This window comes from Drosophila elegans, unplaced genomic scaffold, assembly GCF_018152505.1.
Source record: "Drosophila elegans isolate 14027-0461.03 unplaced genomic scaffold, ASM1815250v1 contig_149, whole genome shotgun sequence".
NCBI lineage: Eukaryota > Metazoa > Arthropoda > Insecta > Diptera > Drosophilidae > Drosophila > Drosophila elegans.
In genome coordinates, this window is record NW_024545513.1 from 12009846 (window position 1) to 12034596 (window position 24751).

At 42.5% G+C, this 24751-nt stretch overlaps 1 protein-coding gene across 1 annotated transcript; it reads left to right on the forward strand.

The window, feature by feature from the left end:
- Window positions 1-227: 227 nt before the first annotated feature.
- Window positions 228-24739, forward strand: LOC108137112 (protein sidekick). The gene is made up of 14 exons (XM_017258638.2): window positions 228-330; window positions 2311-3064; window positions 3138-3265; window positions 3807-3953; window positions 10434-10553; window positions 10813-10968; window positions 14192-14623; window positions 15619-15816; window positions 16358-16375; window positions 16552-19788; window positions 19879-20160; window positions 20727-21047; window positions 21109-21443; window positions 22215-24739. The coding sequence occupies exons 2-14, from the start codon at window positions 2313-2315 to the stop codon at window positions 22455-22457; spliced, it is 6369 nt and encodes a 2122-aa protein (XP_017114127.1). The 5' UTR covers window positions 228-330; window positions 2311-2312; the 3' UTR covers window positions 22458-24739.
- Window positions 24740-24751: the final 12 nt, after the last annotated feature.

The window sequence follows — 24751 nt, forward strand, 5'->3', positions numbered from 1 at the left end:
GCCTTTGTCATCGCAATTCAAATAAGACCATGGTTTAATGATATGTACGAGAGATACCCTTAAGAACCACCCAGCACACTACTCCCACACGCCCAACATGATATTCATTAAAGCAATTTTTCATTTCTCCTTCTATATTTCTCGCATCTCCAGGATACCCGCAGCCCACATATCGATGGCTGAAGGACGGGGTCCCCGTGGGCGACTTCTCATCCAGCCAGTTCTACCGCTTCCACAGCACTCGGCGCGAGGATGCGGGCAGCTATCAGTGCATTGCCAGAAATGATGCCGGATCCATACTCAGCGAGAAGAGCGACGTTGTCGTTGCCTGTAAGTTAATATTTCCACATTCGAAAAGGGGGAAGGGGGATTCGTGAGGGGGGGGGTCAGAGTCCGGAGTGGCACATCCTTACTTATTATATGTCCTTATATATCGATTACGCCACATCATCATCAACAGAAGTGAAAAATTGGAAAAACGCAACAGTTAAAGGCACAGAAATTTGAGTTACTCCCGGGGATAAAGCCATTTTTTTTTGGGGTTTTGTTAAGCAGCATTTGGACAGCTTGAGTTACCGTTTTAACGAGATATAATAGAAATTCAATAATGGCTTATGGTGGCTATATGTTCCTCATTAGCTGACTTCACTATTGTTTCGCCATATTAGAAGAATTAATGACGTACCTCAGCACATAATAACTTACTTATTCGCTTAACATTCTTAAACCATAAGAAAGTATAAGTTATATCATTTTGGATAAAAATGGGTCAATCATCTACCAGCACAAAATTGTTCCAAGTGGTTGACATGGGCGGATTTTAAAGGGGGTTTCTAGGTGGAGTACTAATCAAACGACTGTCACAGCAGCCAATGCCTTTTCCCCGCTAGCCCGGATAAATGGTTAGCTGCTAATTTTTCTTTAATGCGAACTTAATTACAACAAGAACGGAATGTGGATAAGGGGGCGATCTCGGCCGAGAGTTAAGGGTTAAGGGTTAGAGGGTCCCCGGGTAGGTGTGGATGTAACGAACAATTAGACAAGTAAGTGTGAGTGACACTTGAGCTCTGCGCTCTGAGTGTGAGCGTGCGTGTGAGTGCTTATTACCCCACTACTTGAACCTAATAAATCGAGCTCTCGACATGAGAACGACCTCCATGAAGAGAAGAACCCCTTATGCCATCGCTTATGCCCAGTGTTGGTAAAGGTACTAAATTTATGTACCTACATAAGAAAGGAGGTATTTTTAAGGTGCAAAAGTACAAAACTAAGTTAAATCTATACCAAATCTAAATTTCTTGCTAACTAATATTTATTTTTAAAATGTTGGTTTTTAAAATGTAAAATTTATTTGCACATTTTGTGAAATTCTTCAATACTCTAAGTATATAATGTTAAATGCTGTAATTTTTGTTGGTAAGGTAAAGTAAAGTAAATGGGTACAACACCATTTGCGCCACCCCCTTTGCAATTACCCCACCTAAGCGGTGACCTTCTTTTCGGGGGCGGCTGGTAGGCGTGGCTCACTGACAGACTGACTCAATGACTCGTCGACCGGTTGACTGGTTGACTTGGAGCAGCAGCAGCGTCTTGAGCACTTAATTAATTGTAGGACCAAAGAAGCGACAGGAGGGAGGAGAACGAGCTTAAGTTGAACTAATAACCTTTAAAGCTCCGTCGGGTGGTTCCTAGCGGGTGGGGCTCTGCTTCAGAGCGGGTTCAGAGGTTAAATTGACTTGCCCGCAGGCCGTACCAATTCAATTAGCGAATGACACCACAGGAAGGCACAGCGAGCGTTTCCATGGCATTGGGGTTACTTCGATTTTGGGTGTTGGCCAGAACCAGAAATTACAAGGAACGGGCAATCCAGAAATATCATTTACAATAATTGATAGCAAGGAATAGAATATTTGTAACTGTCACAAATGCAACACATATTCAAATTTGATACTGATTAGTTTGTATACTCATAGAATGAAGTTATTGCTAGTAAAGTCATATATTCTCTTGATTAATTAGGGACAATTTATTTACATTTTTAATATCTGAAAGTACAAAATAAAATAATCAAATGAATTAAATTTAAAGTAACAACAATTACGTAGAATGTCAACCCTGTATTAAATATTATATTAAATTTTCAACTATAAATTGCCATAAGGCTGACAAGTTTAGTTAAGTAGGTATCTATACATTTTATTTTATTGAATTTTGTATTTGTGACTAGTGCATAGCACCAGAATATAAGAAAGAAATAAATTAAATGAAATTAAATTTATTAATAATATTAAAAAACCAATTTCTCCACAGACATGGGCAGCTTTGAGAACACCACCGAGGGTCGTTTGACGGTGATCAGTGGGCACCCTGCGATATTCGATATGCCAGCCATTGATTCGGTGCCGGTGCCTTCGGTGATGTGGCAATCGGAAGACGGACCTTTGAACTATGACATCAAGTACGCCTTCACCCAGGCCAATCAGCTGGTCATCCTGAGTGCGGATGAGAACGATCGCAAGGGATATCGGGCCAAGGCGATCAACACGCAGCTGGGCAAAGAGGAGAGCAGTGCTTTCGTTCATCTGAATGTCAGTGGAGATCCCTATATAGAAGTGGCGCCCGAAATCATTGTGCGTCCGCAGGATGTGAAAGTCAAAATGGGAACTGGTGTGGTTGAGCTGCAGTGCATTGCCAATGCCAGACCGCTGCACGAATTGGAAACCCTTTGGCTAAAAGATGGTCTTGCGGTGGAAACGGCCGGCGTGAGGCACACTCTGAATGATCCATGGAATCGAACCTTGGCCTTGTTGCAGGCCAACAGCTCACACTCCGGTGAATATACCTGCCAGGTGCGATTGCGCAGCGGCGGCTATCCGGCCGTAAGTGCTTCGGCTCGCCTTCAAATCCTCGAACCGCCGGTCTTTTTCACACCCATGCGAGCGGAAACCTTTGGCGAATTCGGCGGACAGGTGCAGCTAACCTGCGATGTTGTGGGCGAGCCCACGCCCCAGGTCAAGTGGTTCAGGAATGCCGAGTCCGTGGATGCACACATTGAGAGCGGAAGGTGAGTGATGAATTGAGATTCTATCACTTCTATCGATTCTATCGCTCTCCCACTTTATTAAATTCCCCTGCAGATACACGTTGAACACGGATAATACGCTGGTAATTAAGAAACTTATCCTGGATGATGCCGCCATGTTTCAGTGTCTGGCCATCAACGAAGCGGGCGAGAACTCGGCAAGCACTTGGTTGCGCGTTAAAAGTAAGTCAAGAGCCGATTTTCTACTATGCCTGTGTGACAATGGCAAGTGGGAGCTGAAGTGTCTTTTGGTTAAATGGAAACTGCGAGTTCATGTATTATGCATTTAATTGGGTGCTTTGTTGAGCTAATTAAGGAATTTAGAACAAAAGGCTTAAAGAAATGTATAGAAATTGCTTAAAAAGCGCATACACAAATCTTTGCAATTCTTAATCAAAAATTTAACAATTATATAAAATAATTATGCCAAAGTAAGCAGCTTCAAGTTTGATTCTAACGATATATATATATTTCCAAGATGCCCAATAAAACGGATACTTAAATGCCTCACTTAAGCCCATGTCACACAGTGTAAAATAAAATAATGCCAATACAAGCTAATGCCTGAATGCCTGTCACATTGGTATACTAGTTAAGTGCTCTTTTTGGTATGCCCCCATACGCCATATATCTTTCTCTATACATCTCTCTGCCCTGTGAAACATATCCCTAACCATTTTTGCATTTTGACCTTTTAACCCATTATTAACAAACGAATTCATAGCAAAAACGGCCAAGATCCGCGTGAAGCGTTTGGCCCAGCCGCGAATCCTGAGGGTAAGAGCTTCGCATGCTGGCTTGGGATCGGAAAAGGGATCGGGATCGGGATCGGGAACAGGTTCCTCCGGTAGACGCAAGGAGTTTCGCTTTGGTATGGGCATACAGCTAAATGCCACACAAAAACACACAAAAATACACAATCTCACTTGAGCACCCACACTTACTTTTGCACCACTAGCAATGCACTATCACCACCGCCTAAAATGAAAACCCCCTTAAAAACCCTGTAAATGCCCCCTAGAAAGTAGCTCTTTTGATTGTCTTGCGATTGAATTTGTTGTTTTATTGGCTTGGCTTGCTGTTATTTTATTGCCTTTGGCGTCCTACGTCTAAGCTTAAATATTATCTGCCAGTATCCTCTTGGCTGCTGCCTTGCATCCGTTTCATCTTCCTTTATGTGCCGTGGACCATTCTTAATTTGTTTTTCACCCGATGGCTACTGCGGAGCTTCGTTTTGCTTCGTTTTGCTTCGTCTTGACCAAACGCTTTTGGCAGGCAACGGTAGCAGCAGGAATTTCATCTGTCTATTCTCTATTCGGTTGCTTTTTCAAATTTGTCAAAAGCAGAAGAATTTTTCATTCAAGTTGATTAGTGCCACCCGACCACCCTGCCACGGTTAACCCAATGAATTTATTTGCACAAAAAGCTGAATCTTTTTTCATTTAATCCAAATTATCTATAGCTTTTGTCCAGCTGCAAGGCATTTGGTAGCACAGAAAAGGAAGATAAACATCAATAAGGTTTGCTCCATGCATATATTAATGATAAAAAAAAAATAAAAAATAATTATAACCTTTTCATTTTATAATCATACTAAATACCATCTTTTCTGTGCCATTAAATCTTCAACAAGAATACCAAGCGTTGGCATTAACTATGGTTCAAGCATTATTATTCTTATTTATCTATCACTTAACTTTAAGTTAGCACTGGCACCTAGTTTATTGTTTACTATAATTTTCTCTTAATAAAATACGATGTAAGTACCCAATTTTAATACAACCCTATAAAACAAAGTGGAAATATTCCACCCCTTTTTTTCAAATGAATTGTTATGAATTTGTCATTGAGTGACGGCTAATATAAGTATATAAGTTGAGACTTCACCTTCAAAGGCCCCGAAGTACCGTTAAGTGCTAGGTCAAATGGGTGCCTTAGGGTCGCCAACCAACATAAAAAAAAAAAAAAAAAAAAAAAAAAAAACATCCACTCGAATATGACTTGCTGTGGGACAATTTTGCATTTTAATGAATTTCATAATGCGAAAATTAAGACTGACACACAAGTCACACTTCTGAGGACAAGAGGGTCGCGGGTCCTGTCATGCTGACATGACATCGTAGGGTTTCCTTTTTCGGATCCTTTCTTTTGGGTTGCAAGTTCGAAGTTCCTCGCTGGCTGACTGGATGGCCGGCCGGAGAATAATTCCTCATTCATGAGCCTAACCCAAAAAACGAGTGACTTCGCCGCTGACGTTTTAAATATTTGACAGACAGAGTTGAGGACTCGACTTCCTTTGACAGGATGTGGGGGTGGGGGGACATATTGTTTTGCGGGTCTAAAATAAGTTTCATCTCCGTGTTCTTCTTGATGGGACTTGAAGCAAAGTTTGTGCGATGTCTGCCCCCCTTATCGCTTAAATTTTTATGGCCAGAGCTGAGATTTTCATGTAAATTTCAAATTTCCATGCATATTTTTCCGAGTTATTCTTATGTTGCAGCATGGCCCTCCTTCATTTCCATCTATTTTATATCTCCTCCCTAGGTTTTCTATTCTTTTTTTTTTCGTAGCCCTGTTGCATTGTATTCGAGTTAAACTAGTTAAGAGATTTTGTCGTCAGCGGTTTATTGAAAAACTTTCCAGCTTTTATAGTTCGCTTGGGCAAGTTTCTGATATTTTTAGCTCCTTAGCCCACGCCGGATTTCTTCTTGGCATGACTGAATGGTAACCAATCGTTGCGGCTCATTTAATTTTATTTGCCTAGGCTAATTCAAGTCAATTTGTTTGTCTCCCCCAGCGCATTTTACGATCCTAGGTGGCGGGCCATCATTTAGTCTCTCCAAGTCTCTAATTCACTGCCCAGAATCTCCCCATCTCGGGGATAAGTTTTATTGCCGGCAGAAGTTTCTGTTGTCTGACTGCATTTGGTCCTGGCCAACAAAACAGAAAGAAGGAGCTGGAGCTGGAACTGGAGCTGCTGGCCTAATCGGCTTTGTTTCTGGCCGAGCGTGTGTGCCCTGTCCGCTTATGCCCATGAATCCTAGTCCTAGTCCTTTTTCCACAGCAGTGAACTGGTCTCGTAATTGGTCTATCCCGATTTAATCCAGATCAGGATCAAAATCGGATTATGAACACCTTTGGCCGCTTGCAGTTTGACTCTCCGGCTTTCTGATTCGATTACCCAGCGGGTCCGGTCCTCCAGTCCCTGGGCTATTTACCAGGGTTTTACACTGGCAGAAAAGTCAAATAGGCAGTGCTTTGTTTAGAGAAACTGGACTTATGCCAAGAGGTATCAGCAAGTGTTCAACATATTATTAATAGTCGGCTAACTTGACAAGAAATCCTTGAGTTGGCTATTTAAATCAGTTTGTAATTTTTGTCTAGTGCTCAGGATTAATCCTGTTGCCATCCGATGCGCCCTTCTCCGCGCTTCTCAAGACGCGCACTTGGGACTGGCTTGATTTCATTTTGCAATTTCTTTCGTTCATTGTTTGTGCGCTCTGCACACATTTATCTGCTGGTAGAGCTGTTCTTCCTAACGCATTCCTCAGCAGCTCCTCGCTATGGCAACAAGTGTGTGGCATTTGTATTGCTGATTCCACCCCCCCTTCCCCTTTAACACCCTACCCGTAGTCCCTTCTCTATTTTCCGCTTGGAAGGCCACTTGAGGGATAATCCTTGTGCCGGAGCACTTTTCACTTAGATAGGCGAAGAAGTTGAGTTGGGAAATTATTTTCCAGCCTTTCGCGTTCAAGGGGATTGCTTGGTCTTGGGTGAGAGTTCGTTCTTGGCTCCTAGGACCGACCTGGCTGCATTTTAATTGCTCCTCCTGACGCGCCGCCCACTGTTTGTCAAAGTTTTGCATCTCTCTGTGTTGGTCCTTTCTCTGGAGCGCGCGCTCGCTTGCCTTATTCACTTCATTTTTGTTAAGTTGGCGTAAATCTACGCCCCCGCCCCCGCCTCCGCCCTCCAACCCCCGTCCTTGCACCTGCCACAGTCAGAGTTTTCCACATCGCATTTTCCGGCTGCCTGAGCATTTCCCGGCTGCCTCAACTCTCGAGTAACATAATTTCGTAATTTCCCGAAACGCAAAAGTGATTTTAATCGCCGCTTCCTGCCGTTTCCAAGGTGCCTGCACTTAACACCCACCGCCCATCATCCCCTTCTATTTGTTTGTTTGTCTGTGTCTGTGTTTGTGTTTGCGTTTCTGTGTGTATGAGTAATTAGGTGACTTTTGGGCGGAATGGGCGTGGCTATTTCACTTCCTTTCATTCGCCTGATGGCTCAATGCGATTTCCACTGTGCGAATTTGTAGAAATTTCTTTTATTTGCCCGAAAGTCAAAAGTTCTTCGTTTTCGTTTTCATTCTACACGGCCAGCCTCGCCAACAGGTGGCGATTTCGTCAGAGGTCAGAGGTCAGCATTGCTAAACCCCACACCGCCCCAGTGATTGATTGCAGTAACCATTAGAGTTTCAAGTTGATTGGTTTACGACATGCCATGCCCATAAAAAGGAGTTTCAAATTCCTTGAGTAAATTAGTAATGTTCATATAGTTACTTTAGCTATTTAAATGGCTTTAAGACATTCCAACAAATAAAAGTCTCATGATATATTAAGAAATATACGAAAACATTGTACTTGAACGATAGTTACGAAACAGATTTTTAATTTTAAAATTTAAATTTTAAACATCGAAAGGTTAAAAGTCTTATTAATAATCCAACATTTTAGAATAGTTGTGGACTTGTTTTTTATCTATACACTTAATAACCTTCCATTCGATAACTTCCATTGTTAACCAAAGCTAAAAAGCTATTTTCGATTAGTCAGAAACTTTATATCAAAAACTGTGCAGCTCAAAGCGAGGCTGCCCTTGAAAAGCGATTCTTTTTATGCTTATTAAAATAAAGAAAGGGCGCTTTGCTCAAAAGGAAAACTGAAACGAAAAACCGTTTAAGCGGTGCCAAATGGGGTGGGCGGAAATTTTAGAGCCGGGCACAAAGGCAACGGCACGAGGGCTAAAAACAATTCGCATGCTAATGTTGGACTCTGGAACGGGTGGCCACTTCAATGGCCAAGTAATGGCAATTATTGCCATCGCACGCCATTGCCCCCCAGTTTTCCACCCAGTCCACCACACCGCCACCCATTTTTGCCACTTGCCCGGCTGAGTGAGCGTTTTATTATGACTTTAAGTTGATGGCGCGGCCTCTTTAGTGGGCCAACTCGAAATTAATTACAGCCAACCCCGTTAACAAAGGCAAATGCATTAAAGAAGATATTTCAAAATTTACCATTCATTTGGTACACTTCAAATGCAAGAAAATCCCATAATTAATTTTAGGTTTTTATATTATATATGAAACTATGATCACTTTACTTCAAAATGTTTTTTTTTTTGTTTTGTTATTTAATTCATTTTATTTCTCTTTGTGTACATATGGCGTATACTCAATAAACATTACGTATACGCTCCGTTTGATTATTGGGCATAAATCATTACTTGCCAACTTGACTTCGATTTAGTTTAAATTTATGCTAAGCACTCAGCCTAGATGCAGGTTTTTTGTTTTATTTATTTATATTTTTTTTTTTGGTCTCCCTTGGCGAATCCTGCCACAAATTGTTTCTCCTTTTCTTGGGAGGTCCTTTCCATGTTTTTAATATTCGCCTTGCGTGAGCTATAAAAACCGGGCCAAGGGACATGGAAAGTGAGAGAAGGTTGGTTACTGACCACCGGGGCAGCTTAAGCACACTTAACACGTTGCCCGGGCAAAGGAGTTATCCGAGCTCACGAGTATATATGTATACTATTTATATAGCCCTTAAATTTTCCATATCAAAATTAAACACGATATGATGTTACATTATGTGCAGCTTTATTGTCCTTAAAGTGCATTTCATATAAAAGTTACTTGTTCTGACCCTTGAGAATCCGCTTAATCATAATTAAACCGACTTAAAGTTGGCCTACCCCTGCATTTTCCCTTTCTTTTATTTCATTTGTTAAGCAGAGTTGATGTCTTTATGATTTTACGCAGCAATTGCGACTGCTGCAGCGAGCACTTAATATCTTAATGTGGCAAGGAGCCTGGGTGCTTTTATTGTAATTTTATGCACTTATTTACATAAGCGTAGTTAACGGGAATGCGCCATCATGTGAAATTATTGCGAATATTATTACATTTGCCCGCTCTCGCCCGGTGCGAGTAGCAAACACAGTTGAGAGCAGCCTCAGTTTCGGCATTCGAGCGCGTGCCATTTGGCCATAACAATGAAAACAGGCAAAAACAGCAGAAACAGCAGAAACATCAGAACAGTCAGCCGCCGTCGTGCCACTCAAAATCCAATAAATAATTTACATTAACCAGCGGCAAGTGAAAGGACGAGAAATAAAGCCAAATGGTCTGGGCACTGGGAGGAATCGACGTCCATACCTGTGTACTATATTACAATATATACGCACCTGATGCGACGACGAAGGAAGCAGCATGATTAATTGGCCAGACTTTAATTTGGTGTAATCATAATTGCAAAAGTCAGCACCCAATGAAGGGCAGAAAGTGAGTCAATGAAGCAGTCAATCAAAGAAAAAGAATCAATTACAATCAATTGATGGTGGTTCAGCTGATGGACTTTCGTAATGCACTTTATGAGGGGGGAAATATATGGTAAATCCTTGTTTATGATTAAATGATAAATATAAATAAAGAATATGGGAATTTTTGTGCCATATTAACTCCATATATGTGTGCTGAAACTACACCACTAAGGTACTCAGTATACACGGGCAAACAAAACTAATTTTGTCTCGAAAACTCGCTGTAAAATTGTACTTTGCGTACAGGGCATATAAATAGGTAATAATAAGACAAAATAAACAAAATAAAACGATAGTAAAAAATGTCATTCGCTGTACAGCTGCAAAAAAATGCAGCAAATATTTGATTTTTGAAAAAAAGCTATCACAAACTTCCGACTAAAAAACTTTCGTTACACATTTAATATTTACATTCAAATGATTTTTTATCACGTATTTATCATGTTTTTGTGCCTTGAATTATTTAGTAGTATACTTCATTGGCTTACCATATGTAAATATCTCTTATTGTTTATTCATCAACAAGTTTGCAGTAGATTTAATTTAATTAATTTTTGTTTCAGCCTCACAGATTTTTCTTAGAAGCTGAATAAATAAATAAAAAACATCCACAACACCCCACACCACCTAACACCTAACCTTACTTAACCACTAATTACGTTGAATTTAGCCTAAAAACCCACAGTGATTTTACCTTCAAAGTTAATTGTGGCTTAATTGTAATTGAATTGAATTTGATATTCTACAGCATCGGCTCCCATTATGGAACTGCCGCCCCAGAATGTGACCGCCTTGGATGGCAAGGATGCGACTATTTCCTGCCGTGCCGTTGGATCACCCAATCCGAACATAACCTGGATATACAATGGTGAGTGTTGCAAGGCTACATTCCTTAGAGCATGTCCCACTAATGATGGTGATGATGATCATGATGATGATGATGCTAATACCATGTCGTTCTCTTTTGTTTTGCTCGCTAACCAACCAACCAAACAACCAACCAAACAACCAACCAACCAAACAACTTGTAATGCTAACAAAAATGCTACCGTATTCGCATCGTGCCACCAACCTGCCAAATAACCCGTCCAATCAATCCACCTGCCGAAACAATGCCTGAAATCCAGAGACCCAACTGGTGGACATATCCAGCCGGGTGCAGATACTCGAATCGGGCGACCTGCTCATCTCGAACATCCGATCCGTGGACGCGGGTCTATATATCTGCGTGCGGGCCAACGAGGCGGGCAGCGTCAAGGGCGAGGCCTATTTGAGTGTTTTGGGTGAGTTTTCCAGTCCTTGTTTCCGGTGCGAGGATAGCAGCCCCTCCCCCCTCCTGATGAACAATTTAATTGCCTGCCGCTCCAACCGTCTGTTAGTTTCAAGTGCGTCTGTCTAGTCGGTCGCCTTTGAGTGTCAGCGTTTTAGTTACCGGTGCTTTCGAGGGTTTTATGTTTTATGTAGCACGCAGTCCCTTTTAAACCCCTTAACAGAGGCGCAACTTCAGACCCGAGCTTTTAGCCCCATTTATTTAAAGTATTTAAGCTGGTCCAAAAGCATGCAACGTTTAAACTTTGCTTGCCCATTAGTTTCACCCCTTACAAAATAATCGCTACAAAATGTACTTTTATTCTCTGTATTTTTAATTTGGCTCACAATTGTGTTTTAGGTTAACACTTGTGTACTTTGCAGATTTACTAAAGCGCTTTATTAACTGAATAGTGTGCTTATTGTTAATTGCAACAGCAACATAAATTAAAAAAAAAAAAAAAACAAAGTGTTTGATAGCATCTGGAATTCATATTGTACATTTTACGTAATTTGATATGATTAGAATTAAGCAAAAGTTAACCTTAAAATAGCTTAAAATGCTATCACTCATAGATTGATAAATATAAGTCAAACTACAATTCTAAATAAATCCGAGATACGGTTTTACTGAAACAAAAGTGAGCAAATTAAACCTTATAGTGAAATCATCTTCAATTCGTTTTATAGGATTAAATTTTAGCTACTCCTTTTTTTAAGCGCCTAACTTGAGCAGAATATTTTGGTTCTCCCCACATCTCGCCTTAACAATCGGCTCTCCATCAATTGTTCAATTGCAGAGCTTTGATGTTGGCACATCCTGCGACTGTTACTGAAATGCTGTCATCCGCCCAACGAAACTCTTGTGCAACCACAAAAGAGATTCAAATTGACTTTACTTAACAAAAACTTTCTCCATTCGACAATTGTTTGTGCACCTGTTTTGGCTCCACTCACTATTTTTTATGCATAGCTACCTCTCCAATGACATTTTGGTGCACAAGCAGAAAAATATTACTTTCTACTACTGCCTAAAAAATCTATGGATATCGTGTATGAAAATTAAAATAATGAGAAAAGGAAATTATCGAAATGATTAGGTAACTTCGTTCCATTTCTTGCTAAATGGATTTGCTCACCGATTTGCGCGGTTTTTTTTTTCCGTGTATTTGTATGTAGGTTAACTGTGCGTTAGTGTTGACCCTAACATCGCATCAAATCAACTAAAATGCATGGTCCAATGATAATAATGCATGTCATCAAAGCCGCAGCACAGCCACAGCGACAACAGGACAGAATAATAATGCCAACAACCAAAACGATGGGTTTCATTTGAAGTGCTCCCTCCTGGGCAGCGTCAATTGCTTTTGGGATAATTCGAAAAATATTCAGCCAAACATTTGCGCACATGTCTATGTTAAATGGGCATATGGCTTTGACTTTTTGCGTGAGCGCCAGAAAACTAGAAAATCCAAAAGCTTCAAATGATTTTTTTAAGGGCTTTTGTTGTTGTTGCCTGCCTGCATGCCTACCGCTCCGCTGCTGTCCATTGTGTTGTTTGTGTAATTAAAGTTGATTTGCACATGCAATATTTTTGGCCCTGAGCACACGAGTGTGTTGTGGTGTGGTCCTAAAAGGCAGCATCAATGTGCGGCTAATTGGCAAAACGCCGGAATGCTGCCCGTGGACTCCGGACTTTGGCCACCGGCGGCGCTGATGGCAGTTTTCCATCATCCCTTTAACCCAACGAACCGCCTCCTGGCTTTATTTGTGTGTGTTGCATAAAACACTGTGCCCAAGTCCGACAAAGAAATAAAAATAAGAGCCGCAAAGAAGTTCATTGTAGGCGCATAACGAAGTTTTAAATACTCTTTTTTTTTTTAAATGTTTGTCATTAGAGGCATTTTTGTTTCCAACAATATTGCAATAATATTTGGCGCCCCCTGGTGGACCGACTTATAGCATCTAATCAATTAGTCATCTAAAATGACCTGTATAGTTCAAATAATTCGAAAAATTATAAATTTTTGCTTATTACGAAATAATTTTTGAAGTCCAGTTTTGAAATACCCAGTTATCCAGAGTATACCACTATTGACGACTGGGTAAAGGGGTAAACCAGATTCATTTGTGAACTTTTCGCTACCGCCATTCAGTGCAGTGCAGTGCAGTTCATCTCTTCCCATATGGGGAACAACTTGGCTTATGGCAAACAGACCGACAACAACAAGAACAACTATAACACCAGCGGAACCCAACACCACCGGCAGAACCACCATACAGCACCAACAATGTCTGGGCCACGGGGCGCGTTGAACTTTTGATGCATGCGGGCCACCAAGTGACTGAAATGGGCTAAAAAAGAAATGCCGAGCGAGAGCAAAGAAAAAAGGAAGAAAAAGCATAAAATAAATAAAATCAAAAGAGAAAGCCATACATAAAGGGAACAAACGAAGGGGGCACATGCCTGCAAGTGTGCTGTGTGTGCCTAAAGACTATGAAATACCGTTTGATATGAAACAGATAAGGAAACTAAAAAACGTTTACTTGTGATAGCAATCAATATAAACATAAAATAATAAATTCATGTCCTGCTTAATTAAATAAACATATGAAATATTAATTTATAGTTGGTAGCAATTGTTAAGTAGTACCAAAGATTTTAAATTACCTTAAGAGGAGTCTTAATGTGTGCAGAAAAAACATAACGTCATCTTTCATAGTTTAGCCACCAGACCGCCGGATTTAATATATTGTTGAATTTTTGAGTCATAATTTAAAGTGATTTTTAAGTTTTTAACGATCTTCCAAAAAAAGGACTCCCCAAAACCCACCGAATGCAGGGTGTTTGCCATACGGGCTTTGTGTGTCAGTTTTGGGGCCTTTAAACTTCATTTCCCCCACCTGATCCTTGGCGCCTTGAATTCTCTCCGGGTTAAGGGATAAGCCAAGGGAGGCAGTTGAAAGACGAGGAGGAAGAGGAGGATGAGGAGGATGTGTCGTCCGGTAGAGGAGCAATAAAAGTGGGCGGGGCTGTCGCGACTTGTCATTTGCCACACGACTTGCGGTCGTTTAATCTGCATTGCCGTGTTGTTAATGTGTTCCATCCCTCCGGTCTACCGTATTCCATATTCCTGTCTCCTGTCCAGAGAAAGTCCTCTTATTTTTGTGCCGTTTTTTGTCCTCTTTTTCCCGCAGTGCGGACACAAATCATCCAGCCGCCGGTGGACACAACGGTGCTGCTTGGCCTGACGGCCACCCTGCAATGCAAGGTGTCCAGTGATCCCAGTGTTCCGTACAACATTGACTGGTATCGCGAGGGTCAGTCGTCGACGCCCATCAGTAATTCGCAGCGCATTGGCGTCCAGGCGGACGGGCAACTGGAGATCCAGGCGGTTCGGGCCAGCGATGTGGGCAGCTATGCCTGTGTGGTGACCTCTCCCGGGGGAAATGAGACGCGGGCCGCCCGCCTCAGCGTCATCGAGCTACCATTTCCGCCCAGTAACGTGAAGGTGGAACGGTTGCCGGAGCCGCAACAGCGCAGCATCAACGTGTCCTGGACACCGGGATTCGATGGCAACAGTCCAATATCCAAATTTATTATCCAGCGACGTGAGGTCTCCGAATTGGGTAAGTCTCGTTTTGGCCACTTTTATCTACATACATATATTTTGGTAGCGTAGAGTTTGTGGGTTGTGGTGGTTTTGGTTAGCATTGAATTTATGACTTATGAAAACGGAGGGAAGGGGTGAAAGCGTACACGGTTGCCATTTATAAGCAAAAATGATGGGACAAAAAATGTGGCCACGTCGCATTATATACTGAGTCACATATACTTTTATTGTATACAAAACAGGAAACTCGTTTATGTTAAGTATATATATAGTTATAAATTGATTTGATTTGGTTTTCTACAATCTCATTTTAAATACTTAATTCAATTGAAAATACATTAATACTACTTAAATACCATTTTAAATATTTTTCTTAAAAGGTTTAAGTGTCCTGTATTTATTGGTTAGATATTAATAATATTATGAACACAACGAATGTTAATTTGTTTGTGGTGTTCAATAGAAAACTTAAACACACTTTAGATGTTTATATTTTCTACAATAAAAAGTGGCAACTGTTGGTTAAATTACAGTTCAAGAGGAACCATGAACCACCTCATTTAGTTAGGAACTCATTACAGACAACACAAAGGAAACCAAGATTTTGATGCGTTTCTTTTGTTCTCTCTTTTCTTCCATTAAATTTACTTTGAACACCACCAAAAACTGGAACGAACCGAAACATTTCGAATTGTAAATTGATTGTTTTTATATATTGTATTTATTAATGATAACTTATTTGTACATTTGTTGTCTTATTTTCGATTGTAATTTGTTGTTTTGCACTTTGTTTTCATCGCGATCACTTCAACATCAACAACAACAACAACATCACCACACGGAACACGCTGTAATCTACACACTTTTCACCAATTTATAATATATACCACACATGTGGTTCACCAACTATCTATCGTACACCATAACATCAATATCTATCTCCCATTCACCACCACTCACTACACCATAATCCCCGCCTGCTGTTTTTTTCCAAACACATTAACATCACAGAAAAATTCGTAGGTCCAGTTCCAGACCCTCTGCTCAACTGGATCACCGAACTGAGCAATGTCTCGGCGGATCAACGATGGATCCTGCTCGAGAACCTCAAGGCCGCCACCGTCTATCAGTTTAGGGTTAGTGCCGTGAATCGCGTAGGCGAGGGTTCTCCGTCGGAGCCTAGTAATGTCGTCGAACTGCCCCAGGAAGGTAAGTTATCCCGCCAGTTCCCGCAAATGATCCCCGCTTCTAGGATTTTTGCATCCTCATTTTGTGCATCTCGTACTTGTATCGTAACGTATATTGTGTGTGTGTTGTATTGCTTTCCCCTTAGTTAATTTACAATAATTTATATATATTAATAAAAAACAAATTTTTGTTAATTATTGAAATCTTGTTTGTTCATAAACCAATTGAAAGCTTTTGTATTTAGTGCTACATTTTTTTTCTTATTAGATGGCTTTAAAATCGAATTAATGTCTTTAAATAGTTTTATTTAGACTTCTCAAAATTTTATTTTTTTAACTAGTTTAAAGACTCTTCATTTTTTAATTTGCCTCTTACTTTGTTCCTACTGATTATAATTAATCATTAAATGATATATATATTGATATATAGCCCAGATATAGCTCTGTATAGTGTAAAGAACTAATGCTGAATACCCTGTATATGTATTGTACTCTTAACTGCTATCGTTGTCATCACGAAAATGAAATTTGAAAATCGCCGTTGGTCGCTCGCCCGCGCGTAGAGTTTCCGCTTCACCGAGGTATATACATATAGTCCAGATTCACGCCCCCCTTAAAACGCCCCTCACACGATTCACACACACACACACACACACACGGATAAAAACAAAAAACCTCCAGAGAGAAGTACAGACTCTCCATTAAATGGACTTTGCGTCTTTAATAAATGTCCACTAATAATGTTTTTTAAACTTAGCTCCTTCCGGTCCACCGGTGGGATTTGTTGGATCCGCGCGCTCCATGTCGGAGATCATCTCGCAGTGGCAACCGCCTTTGGAGGAGCATCGCAATGGCCAGATCCTGGGCTATATCCTGCGTTATCGCCTTTTTGGCTACAACAATGTGCCGTGGTCCTACCAAAATATCACAAACGAAGCGCAACGCAACTTTCTGATCCAAGAACTGATCACCTGGAAGGATTACATTGTACAGATAGCGGCATATAACAACATGGGCGTGGGTGTCTACACCGAGGGTTCCAAGATCAAGACCAAAGAGGGCGTACCGGAAGCACCGCCCACGAATGTGAAAGTGGAGGCCATCAACTCGACGGCGGCCAGATGTCGATGGACACCACCCAATCCGCAGCAGATCAATGGCATCAATCAGGGCTACAAGATTCAGGCATGGCAACGTCGACTGATCGATGGCGAGTGGAAGGACATCGAAAGGCGGATGATGACTGTGCCCCCGAGTTTGATCGATCCACTGGCGGAACAGACGGCCATACTGGGAGGTCTGGAGAAGTATGCCGAATACAACATCAGTGTGCTCTGCTTTACGGATCCCGGCGATGGTGTGGCCAGCGTTCAAGTGCCAGTGATGACCCTCGATGATGTGCCCGATGAGATAACCGCTCTGCATTTCGACGACGTGTCCGATCGGTCGGTGAAAGTTCTCTGGGCACCGCCACGCTTCTCCAACGGTATACTCACGGGCTATACGGTTCGCTACCAAGTCAAGGATCGTCCGGACACTTTGAAATCCTTTAATCTAACAGCGGACGATACAGAGCTGACGGTCAATCAATTGCAGGCCACCACGCACTATTGGTTTGAGATCTTCGCGTGGACGCGAGTTGGCAGTGGAGCTCCGAAAACAGCCACCATTCAGTCTGGTGTAGAGCCAGTTCTACCACATGCACCCACCAGTCTAGCGCTATCCAATATCGAAGCCTTCTCCGTGGTGCTACAATTCACGCCGGGCTTCGATGGCAACTCCAGCATTACCAAGTGGAAGGTCGAGGGTCAGACAGCGAGGAATATGACGTGGTTCACCATTTGTGAGATCAGTGATCCCGATGCGGAGACCTTGACGGTCACCGGCTTGGTGCCATTCACCCAATACCGTCTGAGATTGAGTGCCAGCAATGTGGTTGGCAGTTCGAAACCCTCGGAGGCCACCAAGGACTTCCAAACCATCCAGGCCAGGCCCAAGCATCCGCCATTCAATGTAACCGTAAGGGCAATGAGTGCTCAGCAGCTCAGAGTTCGCTGGATTCCATTGCAACAAACGGAGTGGTATGGCAATCCCCGGGGTTACAATATATCCTACAAGCAGTTGGTCAAGACCCCGGGAACCGTCAAGTACCTGCCCCGTTCGGTGGTAATCGAAGATCACACGGCCAACTCGCATGTGCTGGATGGTCTGGAGGAGTGGACCCTCTACGAGGTGATAATGAATGCCTGCAACGATGTGGGTTGCTCGAAGGAGAGTGGCACTGCGATAGAGCGAACCCGTGAAGCTGTTCCCAGCTATGGACCCCTGGATGTTCAGGCGAATGCCACATCGTCCACCACGGTGGTTGTGCGATGGGGCGAAGTGCCGCGACAACATAGGAACGGTCAGATTGATGGCTACAAGGTGTTCTATGCCGCCGCCGATCGAGGGGGCCAACAGGTGCTGCACAAGACGATACCGAACAATGCCACCTTCACCACTACCCTCACCGAACTCAAGAAGTTCGTGGTGTACCACGTTCAGGTCTTGGCCTACACGAGATTGGGTAATGGTGCACTAAGCACTCCACCCATTAGGGTACAGACCTTTGAGGATACCCCTGGTGTTCCGTCGAATGTGAGTTTTCCCGACGTCACCCTGACCATGGCCCGCATCATTTGGGATGTGCCCATGGATCCCAACGGAGAGATCTTGGCCTATCAGGTAACCTATACCCTAAACGGCAGTGCCATGCTGAACTACAGTCGAGAGTTTCCACCCTCCGATCGGACATTCCGAGCCACCGGTTTACTACCCGAAAAGTATTACAGCTTCAGTTGTACGGCCCAAACGCGTCTGGGATGGGGTAAGATAGCCACTGCCCTGGTGTACACCACAAACAATAGGGAGCGACCGCAGGCGCCGTCTGTGCCGCAGATATCACGCAGCCAGATTCAGGCCCATCAGATCACCTTTAGTTGGACACCGGGAAGGGACGGCTTTGCCCCACTTCGTTACTACACCGTGGAGATGCGCGAAAACGAGGGCCGATGGCAGCCACTGCCAGAGAGAGTGGATCCACTACTCAGTTCCTACACAGCCTTGGGTCTGAGACCGTACATGACCTACCAGTTTCGTATACAGGCCACCAATGATCTGGGCCCCTCCGCCTTTAGTCGGGAAAGTGTGGTGGTGCGAACTCTGCCCGCCGCCCCGGCAGCCGGAGTTGGGGGCCTGAAGGTGGTGCCCATCACAACAACTTCGGTGAGGGTGCAGTGGAGTGCCCTGGAGACGGGCATGTGGAATGGTGATGCCGGAACTGGTGGTTACAGGATACTGTATCAACAGCTATCCGACTTCCCCACCGCCCTGCAGTCCACACCCAAAACCGATGTGCATGGCATCAATGAGAACAGTGTGGTGTTGTCGGATCTGCAACAGGATCGCAACTATGAGATTGTTGTGTTGCCTTTTAACTCACAAGGTCCTGGACCGGCCACGCCCCCGGCAGCGGTTTATGTGGGCGAAGCGGTGCCCACCGGAGAACCAAGAGCCGTGGATGCAGCTCCCATTTCCAGCACCGAAGTGCGTTTACTGTGGAAGCCACCAAAGCAGAGCATGCAGAATGGTGACATACTGGGCTACAAGATCTACTATCTGGTCACCTACTCACCGCAAGCCTTGGAGCCCGGTCGCAAGTGGGAGGAGGAAATCGAGGTGGTCTCGGCCACAGCCACCTCGCACAGTCTGGTGTTCCTCGACAAGTTCACCGAGTATCGCATCCAGTTGCTGGCTTTCAATCCGGCCGGAGATGGACCGAGATCAGCGCCGATCACCGTGAAAACACTGCCAGGAGTACCGAGTGCTCCGCTTCATCTTCGATTTTCGGACATCACCATGCAGAGCCTGGAGGTCACCTGGGATGCACCAAAGTTCCTCAACGGCGAGATCCTGGGATATTTGGTCACCTACGAGACCACCGAGGAGAACGAGAGTAAGTTCTAGTCATCTATCATCTGGTTTATTTAGGACTCAGCGATTTATTTCAATTGAATCATAAAACAATGATTGTTCTAACCCACAGAGTTTAGCAAGCAGGTGAAACAAAAGGTATCGAATACCACACTTCGTGTGCAGAATCTGGAGGAAGAGGTCACCTACACGTTTACGGTCCGTGCTCAAACGTCCGTGGACTACGGACCGGGTGTGAGTGAAAATGTGACGACTGGTCCCCAAGATGGATCACCGGTAGCGCCGCGTGATCTCATCCTGACCAAGACGCTGTCCAGCGTCGAGATGCACTGGATCAATGGGCCGTCGGGCAGGGGGCCCATTCTGGGCTATCTAATTGAGGCCAAGAAGCGAGGTAAGTTTGTCGCGTTTTCCTACTGAAAATTGTAGAACTGGTTTTGGACTTGCATTTATCACATGATCTCTTTGCATTCTCTTTGGATCTCCCCCTAATTTGCATTCGATTACTCTTTGGTGACTTGGTTCTAAAATGACAAATTCTTTCCAAAAACTATAATAACATAAATACTCCTTTGCTTGCGTAGAAAAAGGAGAGCCGTCATTTGTTTGTAAGTATTGCAGTCCCGTAGAAATTAGAATTTAAGTAATCACAGTAACATAGTAGTAACAAAATCAATTATATCATATGAATAATTCCATTCTGACATTAACTATCTCATTGAATTATGACTGAATTGACATTAATCAATATATAATAACCTACTAAAATTAATACATTAATTGATTATTCTCTAAGTTTCATCATTTATCTTTTGCATTCCTCTTAACTTATTTGATTTAAAGACCTTTTGAAAACCTTTTAATATAATACCCTGAAATTTAGTTGACCGTATTTAGTTTGCCACAATATTTTAATATTTTGCAATCGGAAACTTTACACTAATCTTCTGCCAATCACAGACGACTCCCGCTGGACGAAAATCGAGCAGACACGAAAGGGCATGATGCAGGACTTTACGGTCAGCTATCACATTTTGATGCCCTCAACGGCGTACACATTCCGGGTGATTGCCTACAATCGATACGGCATTTCGTTTCCTGTGTACTCCAAGGACTCGATCCTGACGCCCTCGAAATTGCACCTGGAATACGGTTACCTGCAGCACAAGCCCTTCTATCGGCAAACATGGTTCATGGTCTCTCTGGCGGCCACTTCGATTGTGATCATTGTGATGGTCATTGCAGTGTTGTGTGTGAAGAGCAAGAGCTACAAATACAAACGTAAGAATACTTAAGATTGCAATTAGGCAAGAATTGCGCTAACTAATTAACCAACTTACAGAGGAGGCACAAAAGACTCTGGAGGAATCGATGGCCATGTCCATTGATGAGCGACAGGAGTTGGCTCTGGAGTTGTACCGCTCTCGTCACGGCGTCGGCACAGGCACCCTGAACAGTGTGGGCACTCTGCGCAGCGGCACATTGGGAACCTTGGGCAGGAAGTCCACCAATCGGCCGCCACCGGGCGTCCATCTCGGCAAGAGTCCGCCACGCCCCTCGCCCGCCTCTGTGGCATACCACAGCGACGAGGAGAGCCTGAAGTGCTACGACGAGAATCCGGACGACAGCAGCGTGACCGAGAAGCCCTCGGAGGTGAGCAGTTCGGAGGCATCGCAGGTGAGTTGAGGGAAAAACAGAGACCAAGTAAAATATGCCTACGAAATGTAGAGAAAATGTCTTCAAAAGACTGCCTACTAAAACAGAACCGTAGTTAACTTGAATAGTCTGCTTTTAAGATAGTAACAACAAACCCTACTAACCCAACTGAATTTCAAACTCATGCTAACAGAATCTATGTGCAGATAATATCTTTAAAAGACTGCTAACCCAAAGCAAAACCAAATTGCAAAATTGGTTCATTTAAGATAACTTGAATAATCTTATTTTAATTAATAATTTAAATAATTTTCAAATTCTTGCAAACAAAATTGTTTTAGAGAACATTTCTTTCAAAAACTGCCATTAAAAACAAAACCAAATTTCCCAATTGGTTTTTATTTCAGTTAACTTGAATAATAACCCACATAAATTTTAAATTCATGCTTACAAAATCTTTTAAGAGAAAATATCTTTAAAAGATTGCCAGCTTAAGCAGAACCAAACTGTTCCACTTGTTTATTTTAAGTTAAGATTGTAATTAACCCTACTAACCCAACTAAATTATTAAAATTTATTATGGTTTTTGGAAGCAACCAGCAATCAATAAATCATAAACAAACATATTTTACTAAGGACCGTTTGCCTGCTTGATGATTATTATGCTCAAGACATGTGGACTAGATCGTGTTTCCCTCATGTTTTTCAGTTTGTATAATGGCTTGAGTTTCCACCACTGAAATGTATGATTGGAACGACAATTAATTTGAGTATTTTGCTTTGATTTTGCAGCACTCGGAAAGCGAAAACGAGAGCGTACGCAGCGATCCGCACTCGTTTGTGAATCACTATGCCAATGTAAACGACTCGCTGCGGCAGTCGTGGAAGAAGACCAAACCGGTGCGGAACTACTCCAGCTACACCGACTCAGAGCCGGAGGGCAGTGCAGTGATGAGCCTCAATGGTGGCCAAATTATCGTCAATAATATGGCCAGATCGAGGGCACCACTGCCCGGCTTCTCGTCGTTTGTCTGACAATCAACCGAGTTCTAAGATCTAAGCACCAGTAGCAACGGCACCGTCATCCGCGAGACCTTTGTCTAGTTTTGTCCACGACGAGGAGGATGAAGATGAGGATTGGCATGAGGATTGGTATGAGAATGGAACCTGAGAAGGCAAGACAAGGTGATCCGGAAATGGGAGACGGAGCTGGGGGCTTGGCTGGGGGCGAATCAAATCGAATCGAATCGAATCTACGATTCTACATATGGAGGAGGACACCCACATCCACACCCACATATCAGACTGATCCAGCAGGACCTCCGGGCCTCAGCCCCTCCAGCTCTCCGACGATGCGCTGCTACAGGGATATATTTATATATATATACATATTACTAAATAACAGACATTCGCTTAGCTTAGGTTATTCTGTATGCATTTAGTTATAGTTTCTAGTTATGAGAGATCTGAGATTTGCGAGCATTTATGTACTACTCACACTGTATCGTGGGTGTTTGTGTTTTAATGTTCTTGTTTTAATTGAAATTGTTTTTTTTTATATATATATATATATGATAGTGTCTCTTGGGCCTCTTTAATCTGTATCATTTTTAGCACTAGGCTCACAAGACATTTGCATAAATTGGATATTTTAAATTGAGACAAGAAAACTAAAACACCAATACTCAGTAGAGTGTGAGAAGAGCATTAGTTTTAGCCTGTGTTTTACCACTGTGTTTCCCAGCATGACTCTGCTCCTTTTTTTTTTAGTATTTATTTACGAGTGTGCATTGTGAGTGCAGTGCTGTCTGCCACGCCTCCAAGCAATGGCATTTAATCGAAAGGGGCGCTATCAAATCGAATACGGATCTGGATCCGGATCCTGTGATAAATCGATACGTGGCGTCCGGTAAAGTTTTACAAATGATTTCCAAGTGTGTTCAGGGCGTGTGTGGCAGGCAGCTTGAACTTTTTTGAGTGACTGTGAGTGTGCGAGTGATCTACATACGCGTTTAGTCTGGCGCAATCTCATTATATTTAAAACGACAAAGGGTTATGTTTTATGTTTATTATTTTTTTTTAATTGTGTGTGCGATAAAAACTAGTTAATCTAGAAGTTTGAAGGCGAGGACGAAACACCGATGCAATCGGTGGTGGTCTAAGTAGATAAAACGAAGAGAAAAAGTTCAAGAGAAACACAAAACAAAACAAAAACAAAAAACGACATGAGACGAAATGCAAAAGAAAAACAAATAACCATATCTTATAAGCAAGGATAAATGTAATTTTTTTTTTTTGTGGACAGGCAAACAGAGGAAGGCTATAGCTATTTGGAATGAGCAGAATATCTGAAGAAGAAGGCTTAGGATACGTATATTCATCAGATATATTGATAGGCCATATTAATGCAATTTCTTTACCACATAAGCCCACAAACGAAAGCAACTGTAGCACACAAAGCAAAACAAGCAAACAAACAAACGAGCAAACATGCAAACATTAAGCAGACCTGCAAAAAAAAACACACAAACAAATGAGGAAAAGATTCTATACGAGCGCATGCGCAGCAGACTTAGCACTAAGTACGATCCGTACGATCTACGATCTTAGTAGTAGGTAAGATGCATTTTTTTTTTGTTAGTTGGGGCCCAGTCCCTCCGGGGGGACTACGCCCAGGTACTCTAGCTCGTAACTCTTCGATTGTTCAGACCCCCAAGCTTAGGTGTAATTGTACTCGTAATTGTATTTGAATGCAGTTTATATTTATGACTATATTTATATATCGATGTATGTATACATGTATATCTAAAAACTTAAACGACTGATTATATATTTTCCCCCGATTAGTTGTATACTTAACTCCTTTTTTGTATCGTACTACCCATGCATTAGCTACGTTTAGACCACTTTGGCGCCCCCCTCCCCTCTCCACCCTCTCCGAAATGAAAATCGGAGTGGAAAAGCGGCGGAGTTTTTCGCGAATCGCAAGCTAATTTCAACTTCAAAGACTCGAAGCACAAGTTCATCTAGTTAAGTAAATGTAATTGTAATTGTTGAATTGATGATTGACGGATCGGCGTCCTCCACTAATTGATGGTCAAGTCGTTTGATGTGGAGGAGAGCGGCTTTTAGGGACCGATAAGAAGGATAACGATAAGGATAAGGCGGAGCTCAAGGATCTTGGCTCGGGGCTAGTTGAAATGCGTGCAGCAAGCGCAAAGTATTAGAATATTGATAAATACAATTTAAATGTGTAAATGTAATTGATGGAGCATACGAATATGAATCAATAAAAGAACATGAAATCAATGTGAAAACCAATGTCTTTA